The 16043-nt window shown below is 39.1% G+C and overlaps 1 protein-coding gene across 2 annotated transcripts in view; it reads right to left on the bottom strand.

The window, feature by feature from the left end:
* The window catches only part of LOC5513895 (intermembrane lipid transfer protein VPS13A-like), a 145441-nt gene that overhangs the window by 74979 nt on the left and 54419 nt on the right, over positions 1 to 16043 (bottom strand). For both annotated transcript variants that reach the window (XM_048721947.1, XM_048721948.1), the window contains 12 exons: positions 14165 to 14266; positions 13652 to 13703; positions 13111 to 13162; positions 12422 to 12460; positions 11825 to 11947; positions 10869 to 10946; positions 9791 to 9999; positions 7958 to 8096; positions 7359 to 7431; positions 6731 to 6820; positions 6495 to 6577; positions 5761 to 5917 (listed from right to left, as the gene is read on the bottom strand). In XM_048721947.1, coding sequence (XP_048577904.1) covers positions 5761 to 5917; positions 6495 to 6577; positions 6731 to 6820; positions 7359 to 7431; positions 7958 to 8096; positions 9791 to 9999; positions 10869 to 10946; positions 11825 to 11947; positions 12422 to 12460; positions 13111 to 13162; positions 13652 to 13703; positions 14165 to 14266 — 1197 coding nt within the window. The remainder of the gene's footprint in view (positions 1 to 5760; positions 5918 to 6494; positions 6578 to 6730; positions 6821 to 7358; positions 7432 to 7957; positions 8097 to 9790; positions 10000 to 10868; positions 10947 to 11824; positions 11948 to 12421; positions 12461 to 13110; positions 13163 to 13651; positions 13704 to 14164; positions 14267 to 16043) is intronic.

The following is a 16043-nucleotide window of genomic DNA, read 5'->3' as shown; positions in this document are numbered from 1 at the left end:
ACCCTTATTAATATAGTCCATTAGCTGTACCCACCCTTATTATTATAGTCCACTAGCTGCACCCACCCTTATTAATATAGTCCACTAGCTGTACCCACCCTTATTATTATAGTCCACTAGCTGTACCCAACCATATTATTATAGTCCACTAGCTGTACCCACCCTTATTAATATAGTCCGCTAGCTGCACCCACCCTTATTAATATAGTCCACTAGATGTACCCACCCTTATTAATATAGTCCACTAGCTGTACCCACCCTTATTATTATAGTCCGCTAGCTGTACCCACCCTTATTAATATAGTCCGCTAGCTGTACCCACCCTTATTATTATAGTCCACTAGCTGCACCCACCCTTATTAATATAGTCCACTAGCTGTACCCACCCTTATTAATATAGTCCACTAGCTGTACCCATCCTTATTAATATAGTCCACTAGCTGTACCCACCCATATTATTATAGTCTACTAGCTGCACCCACCCTTATTATTATAGTCCGCTAGCTGTACCCACCCTTATTAATATAGTCCGCTAGCTGTACCCACCCTTATTATTATAGTCTACTAGCTGCACCCACCCTTATTATTATAGTCCGCTAGCTGCACCCACCCTTATTATTATAGTCCGCTAGCTGTACCCACCCTTATTAATATAGTCCGCTAGCTGTACCCACCCTTATTATTATAGTCACTAGCTGCACCCACCCTTATTATTATAGTCCACTAGCTGTACCCACCCTTATTAATATAGTCCGCTTGCTGTACCCACCCTTATTATTATAGTCCGCTAGCTGTACCCACCCTTATTATTATAGTCCGCTAGCTGTACCAACCCATATTATTATAGTCCGCTAGCTGCACCCACCCTTATTAATATAGTCCACTAGCTGTACCCACCCTTATTAATATAGTCCACTAGCTGTACCCACCCTTATTATTATAGTCCACTAGCTGTACCCACCCTTATTAATATAGTCCACTAGCTGCACCCCCCTTATTAATATAGTCCATTAGCTGTACCCACCCTTATTAATTTAGACAACTAGCTGTACCCACCCTTATCAATGTAGTCTACTAGCTGTACCCACCCTTAGTATTATAGTCCACTAGCTGTACCCACCCTTATTAATATAGTCCATTAGCTGTACCCACCCTTATTAATATAGTCCATTAGCTGTACCCACCCTTATTATTATAGTCCACTAGCTGTACCCACCCTTATTAATATAGTCCACTAGCTGTACCAACCCATATTATTATAGTCCGCTAGCTGTACCCACCCTTATTATTATAGTCCGCTAGCTGTACCCACCCTTATTAATATAGTCCACTAGCTGTACCCACCCTTATTAATATAGTCCACTAGCTGTACCAACCCATATTATTATAGTCCACTAGCTGTACCCACCCTTATTATTATAGTCCACTAGCTGTACCCACCCTTATTGTTATAGTCCACTAGCTGTACCCACCCTTATTATTATAGTCCGCTAGCTGCACCCACCCTTATTGTTATAGTCCACTAGCTGTACCCACCCTTATTATTATAGTCCGCTAGCTGTACCCACCCTTATTATTATAGTCCACTAGCTGTACCCACCCTTATTAATATAGTCCACTAGCTGTACCAACCCATATTATTATAGTCCACTAGCTGTACCCACCCTTATTATTATAGTCCACTAGCTGTACCCACCCTTATTAATATAGTCCACTAGCTGTACCCACCCTTATTATTATAGTCCGCTAGCTGTACCCACCCTTATTATTATAGTCCGCTAGCTGTACCCACCCTTATTATCATAGTCCACTAGCTGTACCCACCCTTATTAATATAGTCCGCTAGCTGTACCCACCCTTATTATTATAGTCCACTAGCTGTACCCACCCTTATTATTATAGTCCACTAGCTGTACCCACCCTTATTATTATAGTCCACTAGCTGTACCCACCCTTATTATTATAGTCCGCTAGCTGCACCCACCCTTATTAATATAGTCCACTAGCTGTACCCACCCATATTATCATAGTCCACTAGCTGTACCCACCCTTATTATTATAGTCCGCTAGCTGTACCAACCCATATTATTATAGTCCGCTAGCTGCACCCACCCTTATTAATATAGTCCACTAGCTGTACCCACCCTTATTAATATAGTCCACTAGCTGTACCCACCCTTATTATTATAGTCCACTAGCTGTACCCACCCTTATTAATATAGTCCACTAGCTGCACCCCCCTTATTAATATAGTCCATTAGCTGTACCCACCCTTATTAATTTAGTCAACTAGCTGTACCCACCCTTATCAATGTAGTCTACTAGCTGTACCCACCCTTAGTATTATAGTCCACTAGCTGTACCCACCCTTATTAATATAGTCCACTAGCTGTACCCACCCTTATTAATATAGTCCACTAGCTGTACCAACCCATATTATTATAGTCCACTAGCTGTACCCACCCTTATTATTATAGTCCACTAGCACCCACCCTTATTAATATAGTCCACTAGCTGTACCCACCCTTATTATTATAGTCCGCTAGCTGTACCCACCCTTATTATTATAGTCCGCTAGCTGTACCCACCCTTATTATCATAGTCCACTAGCTGTACCCACCCTTATTAATATAGTCCGCTAGCTGTACCCACCCTTATTATTATAGTCCACTAGCTGTACCCACCCTTATTATTATAGTCCACTAGCTGTACCCACCCTTATTATTATAGTCCACTAGCTGTACCCACCCTTATTAATATAGTCCATTAGCTGTACCCACCCTTATTATTATAGTCCACTAGCTGTACCCACCCTTATTAATATAGTCCACTAGCTGTACCAACCCATATTATTATAGTCCGCTAGCTGTACCCACCCTTATTATTATAGTCCGCTAGCTGTACCCACCCTTATTAATATAGTCCACTAGCTGTACCCACCCTTATTAATATAGTCCACTAGCTGTACCAACCCATATTATTATAGTCCACTAGCTGTACCCACCCTTATTATTATAGTCCACTAGCTGTACCCACCCTTATTAATTTAGACAACTAGCTGTACCCACCCTTATCAATGTAGTCTACTAGCTGTACCCACCCTTAGTATTATAGTCCACTAGCTGTACCCACCCTTATTAATATAGTCCATTAGCTGTACCCACCCTTATTAATATAGTCCATTAGCTGTACCCACCCTTATTATTATAGTCCACTAGCTGTACCCACCCTTATTAATATAGTCCACTAGCTGTACCAACCCATATTATTATAGTCCGCTAGCTGTACCCACCCTTATTATTATAGTCCGCTAGCTGTACCCACCCTTATTAATATAGTCCACTAGCTGTACCCACCCTTATTAATATAGTCCACTAGCTGTACCCACCCTTATTATCATAGTCCACTAGCTGTACCCACCCTTATTATTATAGTCCACTAGCTGTACCCACCCTTATTGTTATAGTCCACTAGCTGTACCCACCCTTATTATTATAGTCCGCTAGCTGCACCCACCCTTATTGTTATAGTCCACTAGCTGTACCCACCCTTATTATTATAGTCCGCTAGCTGCACCCACCCTTATTAATATAGTCCACTAGCTGTACCCACCCATATTATCATAGTCCACTAGCTGTACCCACCCTTATTATTATAGTCCGCTAGCTGTACCAACCCATATTATTATAGTCCGCTAGCTGCACCCACCCTTATTAATATAGTCCACTAGCTGTACCCACCCTTATTAATATAGTCCACTAGCTGTACCCACCCTTATTATTATAGTCCACTAGCTGTACCCACCCTTATTAATATAGTCCACTAGCTGCACCCCCCTTATTAATATAGTCCATTAGCTGTACCCACCCTTATTAATTTAGTCAACTAGCTGTACCCACCCTTATCAATGTAGTCTACTAGCTGTACCCACCCTTAGTATTATAGTCCACTAGCTGTACCCACCCTTATTAATATAGTCCATTAGCTGTACCCACCCTTATTAATATAGTCCATTAGCTGTACCCACCCTTATTATTATAGTCCACTAGCTGTACCCACCCTTATTAATATAGTCCACTAGCTGTACCAACCCATATTATTATAGTCCGCTAGCTGTACCCACCCTTATTATTATAGTCCGCTAGCTGTACCCACCCTTATTAATATAGTCCACTAGCTGTACCCACCCTTATTAATATAGTCCATTAGCTGTACCCACCCTTATTATTATAGTCCACTAGCTGCACCCACCCTTATTAATATAGTCCACTAGCTGTACCCACCCTTATTATTATAGTCCATTAGCTGTACCCACCCTTATTATTATAGTCCACTAGCTGTACCCACCCTTATTAATATAGTCCACTAGCTGTACCCACCCATATTAATATAGTCCACTAGCTGTACCAACCCTTATTATTATAGTCCGCTAGCTGTACCCACCCTTATTATTATAGTCCACTAGCTATACCCACCCTTATTATATTTATTGTTCGCTAGCTGTACCCACCCTTATTAACCCATTGACTCCTGGCTATTTTTGAGCTGAATTTACAAAAAACAGACTGAAAACAGATACCTCCCCCCGCCTTATTCTGAGTTTTATACAGCCCGTCAAAGTCAAACACAGCTGCACCTAGTCAGCGGTATCCAAGCTTTCCAACAGTGCTTTGCGGTCCCCACTTATAATCCCTCGTCGTTGTGCTGAAGCCAGCACAAGTTGATGGTTGCTTGTATTTTTCATCAAAAATACAGCTATGACCATATTATGAGAGTGTCTCAGGACATCATGAAGTCTTTTGGGGCATAATTGAGTGCTTTGCTTATGGATATTTGCAAGCAAAGGTGGATTCATGATGATTTTTTTCTTGTTTGGCTTTGCCTGGATGAGAAAATAATTTTCTAATGAATTACCACAGCTCTCCTAAATGCTGTCTTTTCTGGAACCAAATTGATTACAAAATTGTTTACACTGCTATTCTGGGTCTGTATGACCTGGAATTGATTTGTTTGGCTTCGGGGTGAAAAAACCATTTGACTTTGGGGAGAGGAGTGTTGACTGGCCCTCCCCTCGTGAATTTTTCCCTGGATCTCCCAGAATGCTTTTCAATCCGTAAAGGCATCTTCGTGGTTTTACAAGCCTTCAAGGAGTGGACATTGTGTTTTGAGGCCATGGAAATGAACCTGGAGGTTCAGAATAAAGGTATCTATATGTGTCTTGGGCTGTGTTTGCTGATCTCTCTCCCTTGTGTTGTATTTTGAGCGTTTTATTGAGAGGAGTGATTCTGCTTTTCTTTCCTTGTTCGATTTAAAATTTGTCAAAGAACCTGTGCTATTATTTGGCTTAAGAGTAGTTGCCAACACCTTGGTTGGATGCATATCTTCAAGACCATTTATCCCTCAGACTGATGCCTGAGTATCTTCATCTTGTTGTGTTTAGTTTGCATTTATGAATTTTTTGGGTTGTGGGTACTTCCCAAAGCCGGTACAGGCCGGTTGAGGGGTCAATGTGTTTATATAGTCTACTAGCTGTACCCACCATTATTATTATAGTCCATTAGCTGTACCCACCCTTATTATTATAGTCCACTAGCTATACCCACCCTTATCAATATAGTCCATTAGCTGTACCCACCCTTATTAATATAGTCCGCTAGCTGTACCCACCCTTATCAATATAGTCCACTAGCTGTACCCACCCTTATCAATACAGTCCGCAAGCTGTACCAACCATTAACAATATGACCATATTAAAATTACCCTTATTAAAATGGTCCATAAGCTGTATCGTGCCGAGGTCTGCATGAACGTTTGTAGTCCAGCCATCGATAGCCAGCGTACTAACAAGTTTATCAACATTAAGAATGAGATAGCGACATGCCCTGCCGTCCACGACTCGGGGAGAGTTGACCAACACCTTTTCAATAAAATGAATATTGCATTAAATAAATGTAAATAACATGAACATTGTATTAAATAAATGTAAATAACATGAATATTGCATTAAATAAATGTAAATAACATGAATATTGCATTAAATAAATGTAAATAACATGAACATTGTATTAAATAAATGTTAATAACATGAACATTGTATTAAATAAATGTAAATAACATGAATATTGCATTAAATAAATGTAAATAACATGAATATTGCATTAAATAAATGTTAATAACATGAACATTGTATTAAATAAATGTTAATAACATGAACATTGTATTAAATAAATGTAAATAACATGAATATTGCATTAAATAAATGTAAATAACATGAACATTGTATTTCAATAACAAGCAAATGATGCACACAATGTATTAACATCAACACAACAAGTACATTGCATTTGCTTTTATAAAATAAGGACGGCCAGTCATCAGGCCATAATTTGCGAATGTCCTTATTAACAAGGTTCGGATCAGGAAAATTCAAAGGTACATCTATTTTCACTGTACAATTTTAGCCAAAAAAATGAGATCCATTCCGATCGTGATACCTTGTGCACGTTAAAGTTACACTTGAGGCTGATCTCGTCATCAGTATTGTGGGCTGATGCCTCACGGCTTTCCAATTGAAGCGCTGCAAGCAAAAGACAATGAAAACCACACCCCATATATCATATATGAAGTGGGGTATCAACACTACCTGTGCTTAGCTCCAGTTAGGTAAATAATATATATCGGGAGTGCCACTTTTGCCAATATACAAGGTCTTAAAGATGCTCTAACTTACCACTTCCTATTCGGGATCTCCGTCCGGCTCCTTGTTCACTCTCAACTTGTTCATCACTCGGTGAGGGGCTTAGCAGGGAATCAGAGGCTTCTGCGAAGATGAATATACAACAGTTATTCCTTAACCTAAATGGGGGATTAGAGACAAGCCACTCGCTTGGTAAGGGGTTTAACAGGGAATCAGAGGCTTTTGCGAAGATAAATATTCAACAGTTATTCCTAAACCCAAATGGGGGATCAGAGACAAACCCCTTGCTTGGTAAGGTATTTAGCAGGGGATCAGAGGCTTTTGCGAAGATAAATATTCAACAATTATTCCTTAAGGCCAAATGGGGGAATCGAGACAAGCCCCTTGCTTGGTGAGGGGTTTAGCAGGGGATCTTGTTTTTGTGAAAAAAATTACACATGCCCCCCAAATCTAAAAAAGTCACACTAAGCATCTATTTCCACAACTATTTCCAACCGAGTAAAGTAACCGAGTTACTTTCAATCAAATATTGTTAGCAACATATCAGAGTTCATTTTGTGTATTGTTATTTCGAAGTTATTTGCAAATAAACCGTTGTAGTTTCAACTGTAAAGCAACAACAAAGGGTGGGTTGATCGACATTCTTTAAGGCAGATTGTACCTTTGATTCCTTCGGTCAGGTTCTTGTTAATAACCATCATTAGAAGCTTGAAGTCGGGTGTGGCCAGGTTAACCTACAGCAAATACATAATACATATCATCATCATTATCATACTACTACCCTTCAACAACACAACCACCACCCCTGCCACCGCCTTAACATCACCCCAATAACCACCACAAGCAACTCAACACCACCATTACCCTTGCCACCGCCTTAACATCACCCCAAAAACCACAATAAGCAACTCAACACCACCACCACTAATATAAGTAACCCAACACCACCACCACCCTTGCCACCAACCTTGCCAATGCCTCATCATTACGTCAATCACCACCACCCTTGCCACCACCTTAACATCACCCCAATAACCACCATAAGCAACACAACACCACCACCACCATATTAAGTAACCAAACACCACCACCACCCTTGCCACCGCCTTAACATCACCCTAAAAGCCACCATAACCAACCCGACACCACCACAACCACCCTTGCTACCGCGGTTTTACAAACTCAACACCACCACCACCACCATTATAACTATCCCAACACCACCATCCTTACAACCGCCTCATCATCACCATCACTAACCTGCAGTAGCTCAAGAACGGCATCCACCTCAATGAGTGGAATGTGTGATGCGGCTGGGTCAAGTCTTCTTCTCACCACAATATCAAGCCTGATTGGCTCCACCAAGTGATTACTGAACACGTTCTCTTCCTCGGAGAAGCTACAAAACAATGGGATATCAACAAGTCGATTTTATGACAATATCAACATTCTCTTCCTCGGAGAAGCTACAAAACAATGGGATATTAACAAGTCGATTTTATGACAATATCAACATTCTCTTCCTCGGAGAAGCTATGAAACAATGGGATACCAACAAGTCGATTTTATAACAATATCAACATTCTCTTCCTCGGAGAAGCCACGAAACAATGGGATACCAACAAGTCGATTTTATGACAATATCAACATTCTCTTCCTCGGAGAAGCTACGAAACAATGGGATATCAACAAGTCGTTTTTATGACAATATCAAAATTCTCTTCCTCGGAGAAGCTACGAAACAATGGGATACCAACAAGTCGATTTTATGACAATGGCAAGCCTGATTGGCACAGCGTTTTTAAAACCGAGGTGATTTTGTTCAGGAGAATTCGAGAGCAGATAAGTTGGAGCACTTCTTTGCCACACTGGTTGGCCAGTGAATTATGTCAATCAGATAGCGAGCTTCTCGCATCCTCATTAGCAGTTACAAGGGGGTACCCGTGAAACATTCACGTTTATAATTCATAGAAGACATTAGAGCCACTATCTGATCTGAAAATTAAAACGGTTACATAATAATCATATGAATTCGATTTTAAAAAATCCATGTTTTGCCAATCCTCCATGTTTTGCCAAAACTTGAAGCATAGGATTTTTTTTACAATATTGGAAAGCCAATATAACAGGATTGCTATCGATATTTATTACAAATCAAATTCAGCGAACGTCTACATACAAACCTGATCGATCACAGAAATTGTATATGCTACGCTATAAAAAACCTACGCCCAAAATATTTCCTTCACTTTTTTCTTCCTTATCGGGGGCAATTAATTTATACCTCTGTGTCTTAATATATAAAGTTTCATTATAAATTACATTTATCTTATTCTATAAAATTTGTTTACGCCCAAAATATTTATTCTCCACTTTTCTCGGCCTTATTGGGGGCCCTGTGTTCAGAGTGTTTGGCGGGAAATTCATGCGAGTTCGCCGTCCTACATTCAAGTCAAATGCAATCAAAGTTTTTCCAACACATTTGTATTATGAGCATTGAAAAGCACGAATCCTTGCTTTATCGGCCCGGTCTTGGTGATATATTTGGTGGTGGGTTCCATACTTCTTTCTTGAAATGTGATTCGAAGGTATGTGGCTTTATATGATCGGCTAAGCTTGAGATTTGTTTTGTCAAGTCATATTTACGAAGAAAACATGGACCGATAGGATATCAGAACTGAATCTAACAACAAATGGAAGTTGAAAGATGTTTGGAACCAGTTTTTATTCTACATATTAATCGAATATTTAAGTATTTAATCGATATTATTGTGGCAGTTTTAAAACCTCTTTGAAATGATTGTTTACAAAATGCGTGCGCTTGACGTCGTGCAAACGCAAAAAAAGTGATATCCTGTCAACATTGTGCTCTTTTTTTCCGCCTGAACATTAACTGTAATTTGCTTGAAAACCACGAAGTTCTCCTTTTGCTCCTTTTGTCCGTGAGAGATGCCACACACTTTTTTCCTACGCGTATTAAATATAAGAGTGGCTTACTTCAAAAAATTTGCAAGGTGGCCACGCTAGCGCACGTCGCAATGAAAAACGTAAAGCATATCCCATATCTCTAAGTATCATGCAAGGTACACTTACCATCTCACTTCAAACGAGCTGAGTGTCACTTCCATATTGTCAATCAAAACACCATGACGGGTTTTCTCTATCGCGTTGTTAATTTCAAGGTTGCCAAGATCAGCTACCAGCATGTCACGTGACCCTGAGTGTCCAGGGATTACAAGCTTTGGCGCGTGGACGTTGATGCTTAGGCCAAGTTTAGTGCCACGTTCTTGAAGACTTTTAGCCTAAAGAGGACAAAAAAGGTCATGACTAAGTAATCAATACAAAAAAGGTCTTGGGAAGTGTATCCATTTTTCATATCTTAAGCTTAAGATTACAGCATTTGCGATAGTATACATGGAAAGGAGCTGAGCTCAGAACAACTTTAAACATATGCTTCAAACAAATATAAGACATGATCTTTTCTATTCTTACATGCCCAATGCAACACCCTCTAAACTGTCACATGAATAATGACGCAATCATACACCCATTTAAAATCAAGGTTGCACTTGGAGAATCTTTGTCATGATCCAAAGTGTTTTATGGTCATCAAGTAAATAAGCGGATAAGCATAAAGAAAAACAAGCCCAGGCTTCAAAAATTGTAGCATTCATGTGCTCGTGACCATTCGCATGGCTTTAGGAGACCAGGATTAAGCCATTTATATGCTAACCATGAGCCACACCGGGCTACGACACATTGATTCTTGAGTGCAATCTTATTTTAAATAGTTACTTATGTAGTATTGTATACTTATATATTCAATTATAGGGGTACTATGAATTCTGTTAACACGATAATATTAATAGCCGCCTAAAAGAATATTGAATTGATACCTTGGGTTACAATACATCGACTTTTGAGTGCAACCTAGTGCACTTGAACCTTATTTGAAATAGGTGTAGAGGAGACATTTAAGGCGTCTATTCTTTAATCATGCTAACTAGCTTAACACATATCTATCTACCCCAGCATCTCATGCATATTTGTTAGTACGATGTCCGTTTTGAGCTAAGTAAAAGAGTGTTGCTTTACCTTTGTCTTTGAAGCGTTCTGTGTGGTGTTTTGTGACGATGTCTGTTTTGAGCTAGGTAAAAGAGTGTTGCATTACCTTTGTCTTTAGAGCGTTCTGCGTGATGTTTTGCGCGTATGACATGGTCTCAGGGCTGATCAGGGCTTGGACAAAACTCTACAAACAAAGAAACCAACAGATTCAGTCAGTGCTATGGCAACAATGAGTGTGATCAGCAGCAGCATATATAACCTTTCAAGGACACATTTAAAGAAGCTCATTTATAATACCCAGAATCCATTGCACTGTAATTGTTCACAGCATAAAATATCCATAACCAAAAACACTTTCTTCAGCTTTTCTACTCTTTCAAAAGTTTGTTTTGTAAAGAAGAGTATCCCTTTTGCTCCAACGATTTGGGCAGCAGCCAAAATTTCCAAACGTCAATTGGCCGGGTTTTCTTAAAGCCGCATTGTCTACTTCCGGTCGATTACCTAACAATATCCGATGATTTTTAACGGAAAACGCGAAAAATATTTCAAAATATTGAAAGCAGTGTGTCCATTGGAAGTTTCTTTGAGGATGTGATCGATAATTTAGAGCGGATGGCCTGTTAAATATCTCGGATTCTAATAGATTCTTTTGTCTTTTAACGGTTGAGGTTTCCGTCGGACCTCCGTAAGTAGACTGGTAACAATGCGGATTTAACAGGGAGTAGATCACAAGAATTGACCAAGCAAAGCACTTTTAGCGTAATATTTTTAATTAGACTGTAGCCTAAGTAACTCTGTACCACCTGCCTTTGGTAATCAGGGTGATTTGAAATCCGGAATACAAAAAATAAAACTCGTGGGAGCTTTAGCAGCACACAGAGCAAGGTACACCCTCTTTCTCCAAATACTTTCTTGAAACCCTTTTAATTCCAAACCCCTCATCATGAAATCTCGTAAGGTACCCTTGCCCAAAGAGCAAACTACACCATCACTCTGCAAATATTATGCTAAAACCCTATTAGCTAAAAAAAAACCCCTCATCATGAAGTCTTGTAAGCTAACCTGCATATGAGCAGTGAAACCACTTAAGAACACAAACTTGAATCTGCCAATCTTGAGGTCGATGAGAACATCCACGGCCAATGGGTCTTTGACAGAGTTGCTCTTGTTGTCAAATAGTGTAATCTGAGGACATGATGCTAGTCAGTTTCCAAATATTAATCAGACGCCGCCATTTTATGATCCCGCTCAATGCCGAGTCACACAATGCATCCATTTCCATCGGCCAATTCAAGCGAGTTGCCAATATATTTTCAATCAAATATCGTAAATAATATGTGAGACTTCATTCATAGATTGGTATTTTGAGGTTTCCTTGCAAATAAACTGCTGTATTTTCAAACGAATGCTCCTCAAATATAAAAGCACTTTTTTAAATCACTTTGAAACAGTGTTGATATGCTATGAGTATGTAGCTGTTTAATTATTCAAATCACTGAGGTGAGTGGGGGTGTAGCGGGAACATTTTGTGGTTAGTGGATAGCAAATGTTCTCATGGTTGATTTACTGACTGTAACTCAGTCAGTAAATCAACTGAAGGATAGATATCTTTCGTTCATCCCAGCTGCATGATGAAGTCGTTTCAGGAAATACACATACCTCACATTCGAATACTGTGTTATCTTCCAAGCAAAGAATCTAAGACAGAGAAAACTCATGGGAGTTAGAGTATGTCGAAATATGGAATATAGGGATATCATGAATAGGGTAAAGAAGTACGTCATATTATACGAGAACCCCCAATTCCATAAAAAGAAATCATTTTCACGGGTAGTAAGGGAGGGGGGGATAGCCGCCCTTGAAGACAAACAGGGTGGTCGAAGGAAACTCTAAATGGATATCACGGAAGGATTGGTCTAAAAAAGTATATGACCCATTATGTCCTTATTGAAAGGTTAAGTTTTTAATTATTGTTGTTAAGTCACTGAGAGAATCTTACTTAACACCTTTACCCCTGTATTTGTTGCACTAAAGAATTACTACACACGCTCCTATTGGCTGATAGCGGAATGTATACCCCCGTATGGCCAGCTCAGAAACAAGGCAACACTTTGCAAGAAAAAATGTCTCGAATCGCTCAAAATACTTGTCATAGTTTGCTTGGGCCGTTTTATAGAGCTCGAGCTTCCATACGGCCCATGAACTTTGGTCATTCGGATCTATGTAATTTTCAATGTAAACAAGGAGGCAAATGACATTCTGGGCGACACTCTTTAGGGGATAGGAGCTTCCATTCTTCCCACGTTGGAGGTAACAATAGACAAGAAGACCCTGTTAATGCTTTGTACCTTTGGGTAGAAAGTTCCTGCCATCGCATTTGTAATTCCAAGATCTTTAAGCCTACGGAAAAGATCATTTGAAAAAACACAAGAGCAAGTTCAGAAAACAAAAACCTGGATAAATCAGTGATATGACCATAAGGGCTACAGATAAGCTTTAGAAAGTCTCCGCCAACTGATTAGGCGTAAAAAAGAAAGATTACAGTAGGTCTTATGAGTAGACCTGGTTGAGCCAGGGTTAGGGTTAGGCCAACACAAGGTTGAAGTGATGTATTTTACGCCTGTAGTTTCGAGGCCATGTCGAGCCTGCTGGGTCTGAAAGACCACCCCTCAGCCTCAGTTTTCGCAGCATTTGCGCAAAGAAATCATTTGTCATAGCCCTGTCGTTTGACCTCGGTTTTTGAAGTGCCGGATAAATGTTATCTATTGGTGTATAGAGCCAACCGACCCTTGAATGCCACACCCTAAAGTGTTATTTTACCACTTGACTATTTGCTTTCAACGCACCACTTCACCATGAGCATAAATCAGGTCTTACCAGCCTACTTACATAGTCACGATTTTGGTCTCGGGTCCCCTTTGCTCGATTTTTACTTTAAGACCTACGATTTAAAGATAAACATTAAACTCCTTAGACTTAGCATAATTATTGCGACTTTTGAAGATTCAAATGTCACCAAACCTTTATACTGTTAAATTTTTTAACAAAAAGATGGTATTAAATCTAAAAAAAAGCAAAGTTGTATAATTCATTTACAGATCAGTCAATGAACAGATGCTTTCCCGCACACCATATTTTGCTAGGATTACAAAATGGCGGCTGAAAAACCGTTTATAGAAGGCCAAGTCACACAAAGAGTCCTTTTCGATCGGCTTATTCAAGCAATAAAATAAATAAAGTACTTTCAATCAAATATATCGTCAAAAAGTATTGTACTTTTTAAAGCCATCAAAAGACTTATATTTTCACATGCAAACAATACCAAAGGAAAGGATGATCAACAGTCTTTAAAGAAAGCGCGATTGGCCTTCGTTAACTTAGCCGGTATAATTGTTAGCTTACCTTTCACATGCACACATCCTACAAGCTTTTGTCTGGACACCATTTTGATGCTGATCTTTTCCACGTGGGCCTCGATCGCTATGTCTACTACTTCTCGATTGACTGAAATTAGATGGATAATTTTTCAATCGAATGGCTTAACCAAAACATGGAGGTTTCTTTATTAGAGTTTTCCTTAAGGTAAACTTAGTCAAGCAGGTACTGTACTGAGGGGTAGACTTTTTGCCCATACAGTTGCTGTACAATTGTCATTGTATCTTTTTGACCACACAGTTGCTGTATTATTGTCGTCGTATCTTTTTGACCATTCGGTTGCTGTACAATTGTCGTTGTATCTTTATGACCATAAAGCTGCTGTACAATTGTCGTTGTATCTTTTTTACCTTATAGTTGCTGTACAATTGTCGTCGTATCTTTTTTACCATACAGTTGCTGTACAATTGTCGTTGTATCTTTTTTACCATATAGTTGCTGTACAATTGTCGTCGTATCTTTTTTACCATACAGTTGCTGTACAATTGTCGTCGTATCTTTTTGACCATACAGTTGCTGTACAATTGTCGTTGTATCTTTTTTACCATACAGTTGCTGTACAATTGTCGTCGTATCTTTTTTACCATACAGTTGCTGTACAATTGTCGTCGTATCTTTTTTACCATACAGTTGCTGTACAATTGTCGTCGTATCTTTTTTACCATACAGTTGCTGTACAATTGTCGTCGTATCTTTTTGACCATACAGTTGCTGTACAATTGTCGTTGTATCTTTTTTACCATACAGTTGCTGTACAATTGTCGTCGTATCTTTTTTACCATACAGTTGCTGTACAATTGTCGTCGTATCTTTTTTACCATACAGTTGCTGTACAATTGTCGTCGTATCTTTTTTACCATACAGTTGCTGTACAATTGTCGTCGTATCTTTTTTACCATACAGTTGCTGTACAATTGTCGTTGTATCTTTTTTACCATATAGTTGCTGTACAATTGTCGTTGTATCTTTTTTACCATACAGTTGCTGTACAATTGTCGTTGTATCTTTTTGACCATACAGTTGCTGTACAATTGTCGTCGTATCTTTTTTACCATACAGTTGCTGTACAATTGTCGTCGTATCTTTTTTACCATACAGTTGCTGTACAATTGTCGTCGTATCTTTTTTACCATACAGTTGCTGTACAATTGTCGTCGTATCTTTTTTACCATACAGTTGCTGTACAATTGTCGTCGTATCTTTTTTACCATACAGTTGCTGTACAATTGTCGTCGTATCTTTTTTACCATATAGTTGCTGTACAATTGTCGTTGTATCTTTTTTACCATACAGTTGCTGTACAATTGTCGTTGTATCTTTTTGACCATACAGTTGCTGTACAATTGTCGTCGTATCTTTTTTACCATACAGTTGCTGTACAATTGTCGTCGTATCTTTTTTACCATATAGTTGCTGTACAATTGTCGTTGTATCTTTTTTACCATACAGTTGCTGTACAATTGTCGTTGTATCTTTTTGACCATACAGTTGCTGTACAATTGTCGTCGTATCTTTTTTACCATACAGTTGCTGTACAATTGTCGTCGTATCTTTTTTACCATATAGTTGCTGTACAATTGTCGTTGTATCTTTTTTACCATACAGTTGCTGTACAATTGTCGTTGTATCTTTTTGACCATACAGTTGCTGTACAATTGTCGTCGTATCTTTTTTACCATACAGTTGCTGTACAATTGTCGTCGTATCTTTTTTACCATATAGTTGCTGTACAATTGTCGTTGTATCTTTTTTACCATACAGTTGCTGTACAATTGTCGTTGTATCTTTTTGACCATATAGTTGCTGTACAATTGTCGTCGTATCTTTTTTACCATACAGTTGCTGT

The sequence above is a fragment of the Nematostella vectensis genome, chromosome 14 (genome assembly GCF_932526225.1).
Source record: "Nematostella vectensis chromosome 14, jaNemVect1.1, whole genome shotgun sequence".
NCBI lineage: Eukaryota > Metazoa > Cnidaria > Anthozoa > Actiniaria > Edwardsiidae > Nematostella > Nematostella vectensis.
Note: the sequence above shows the minus strand (reverse complement) of the source record. Positions and strands in the feature narration are given on the sequence as shown.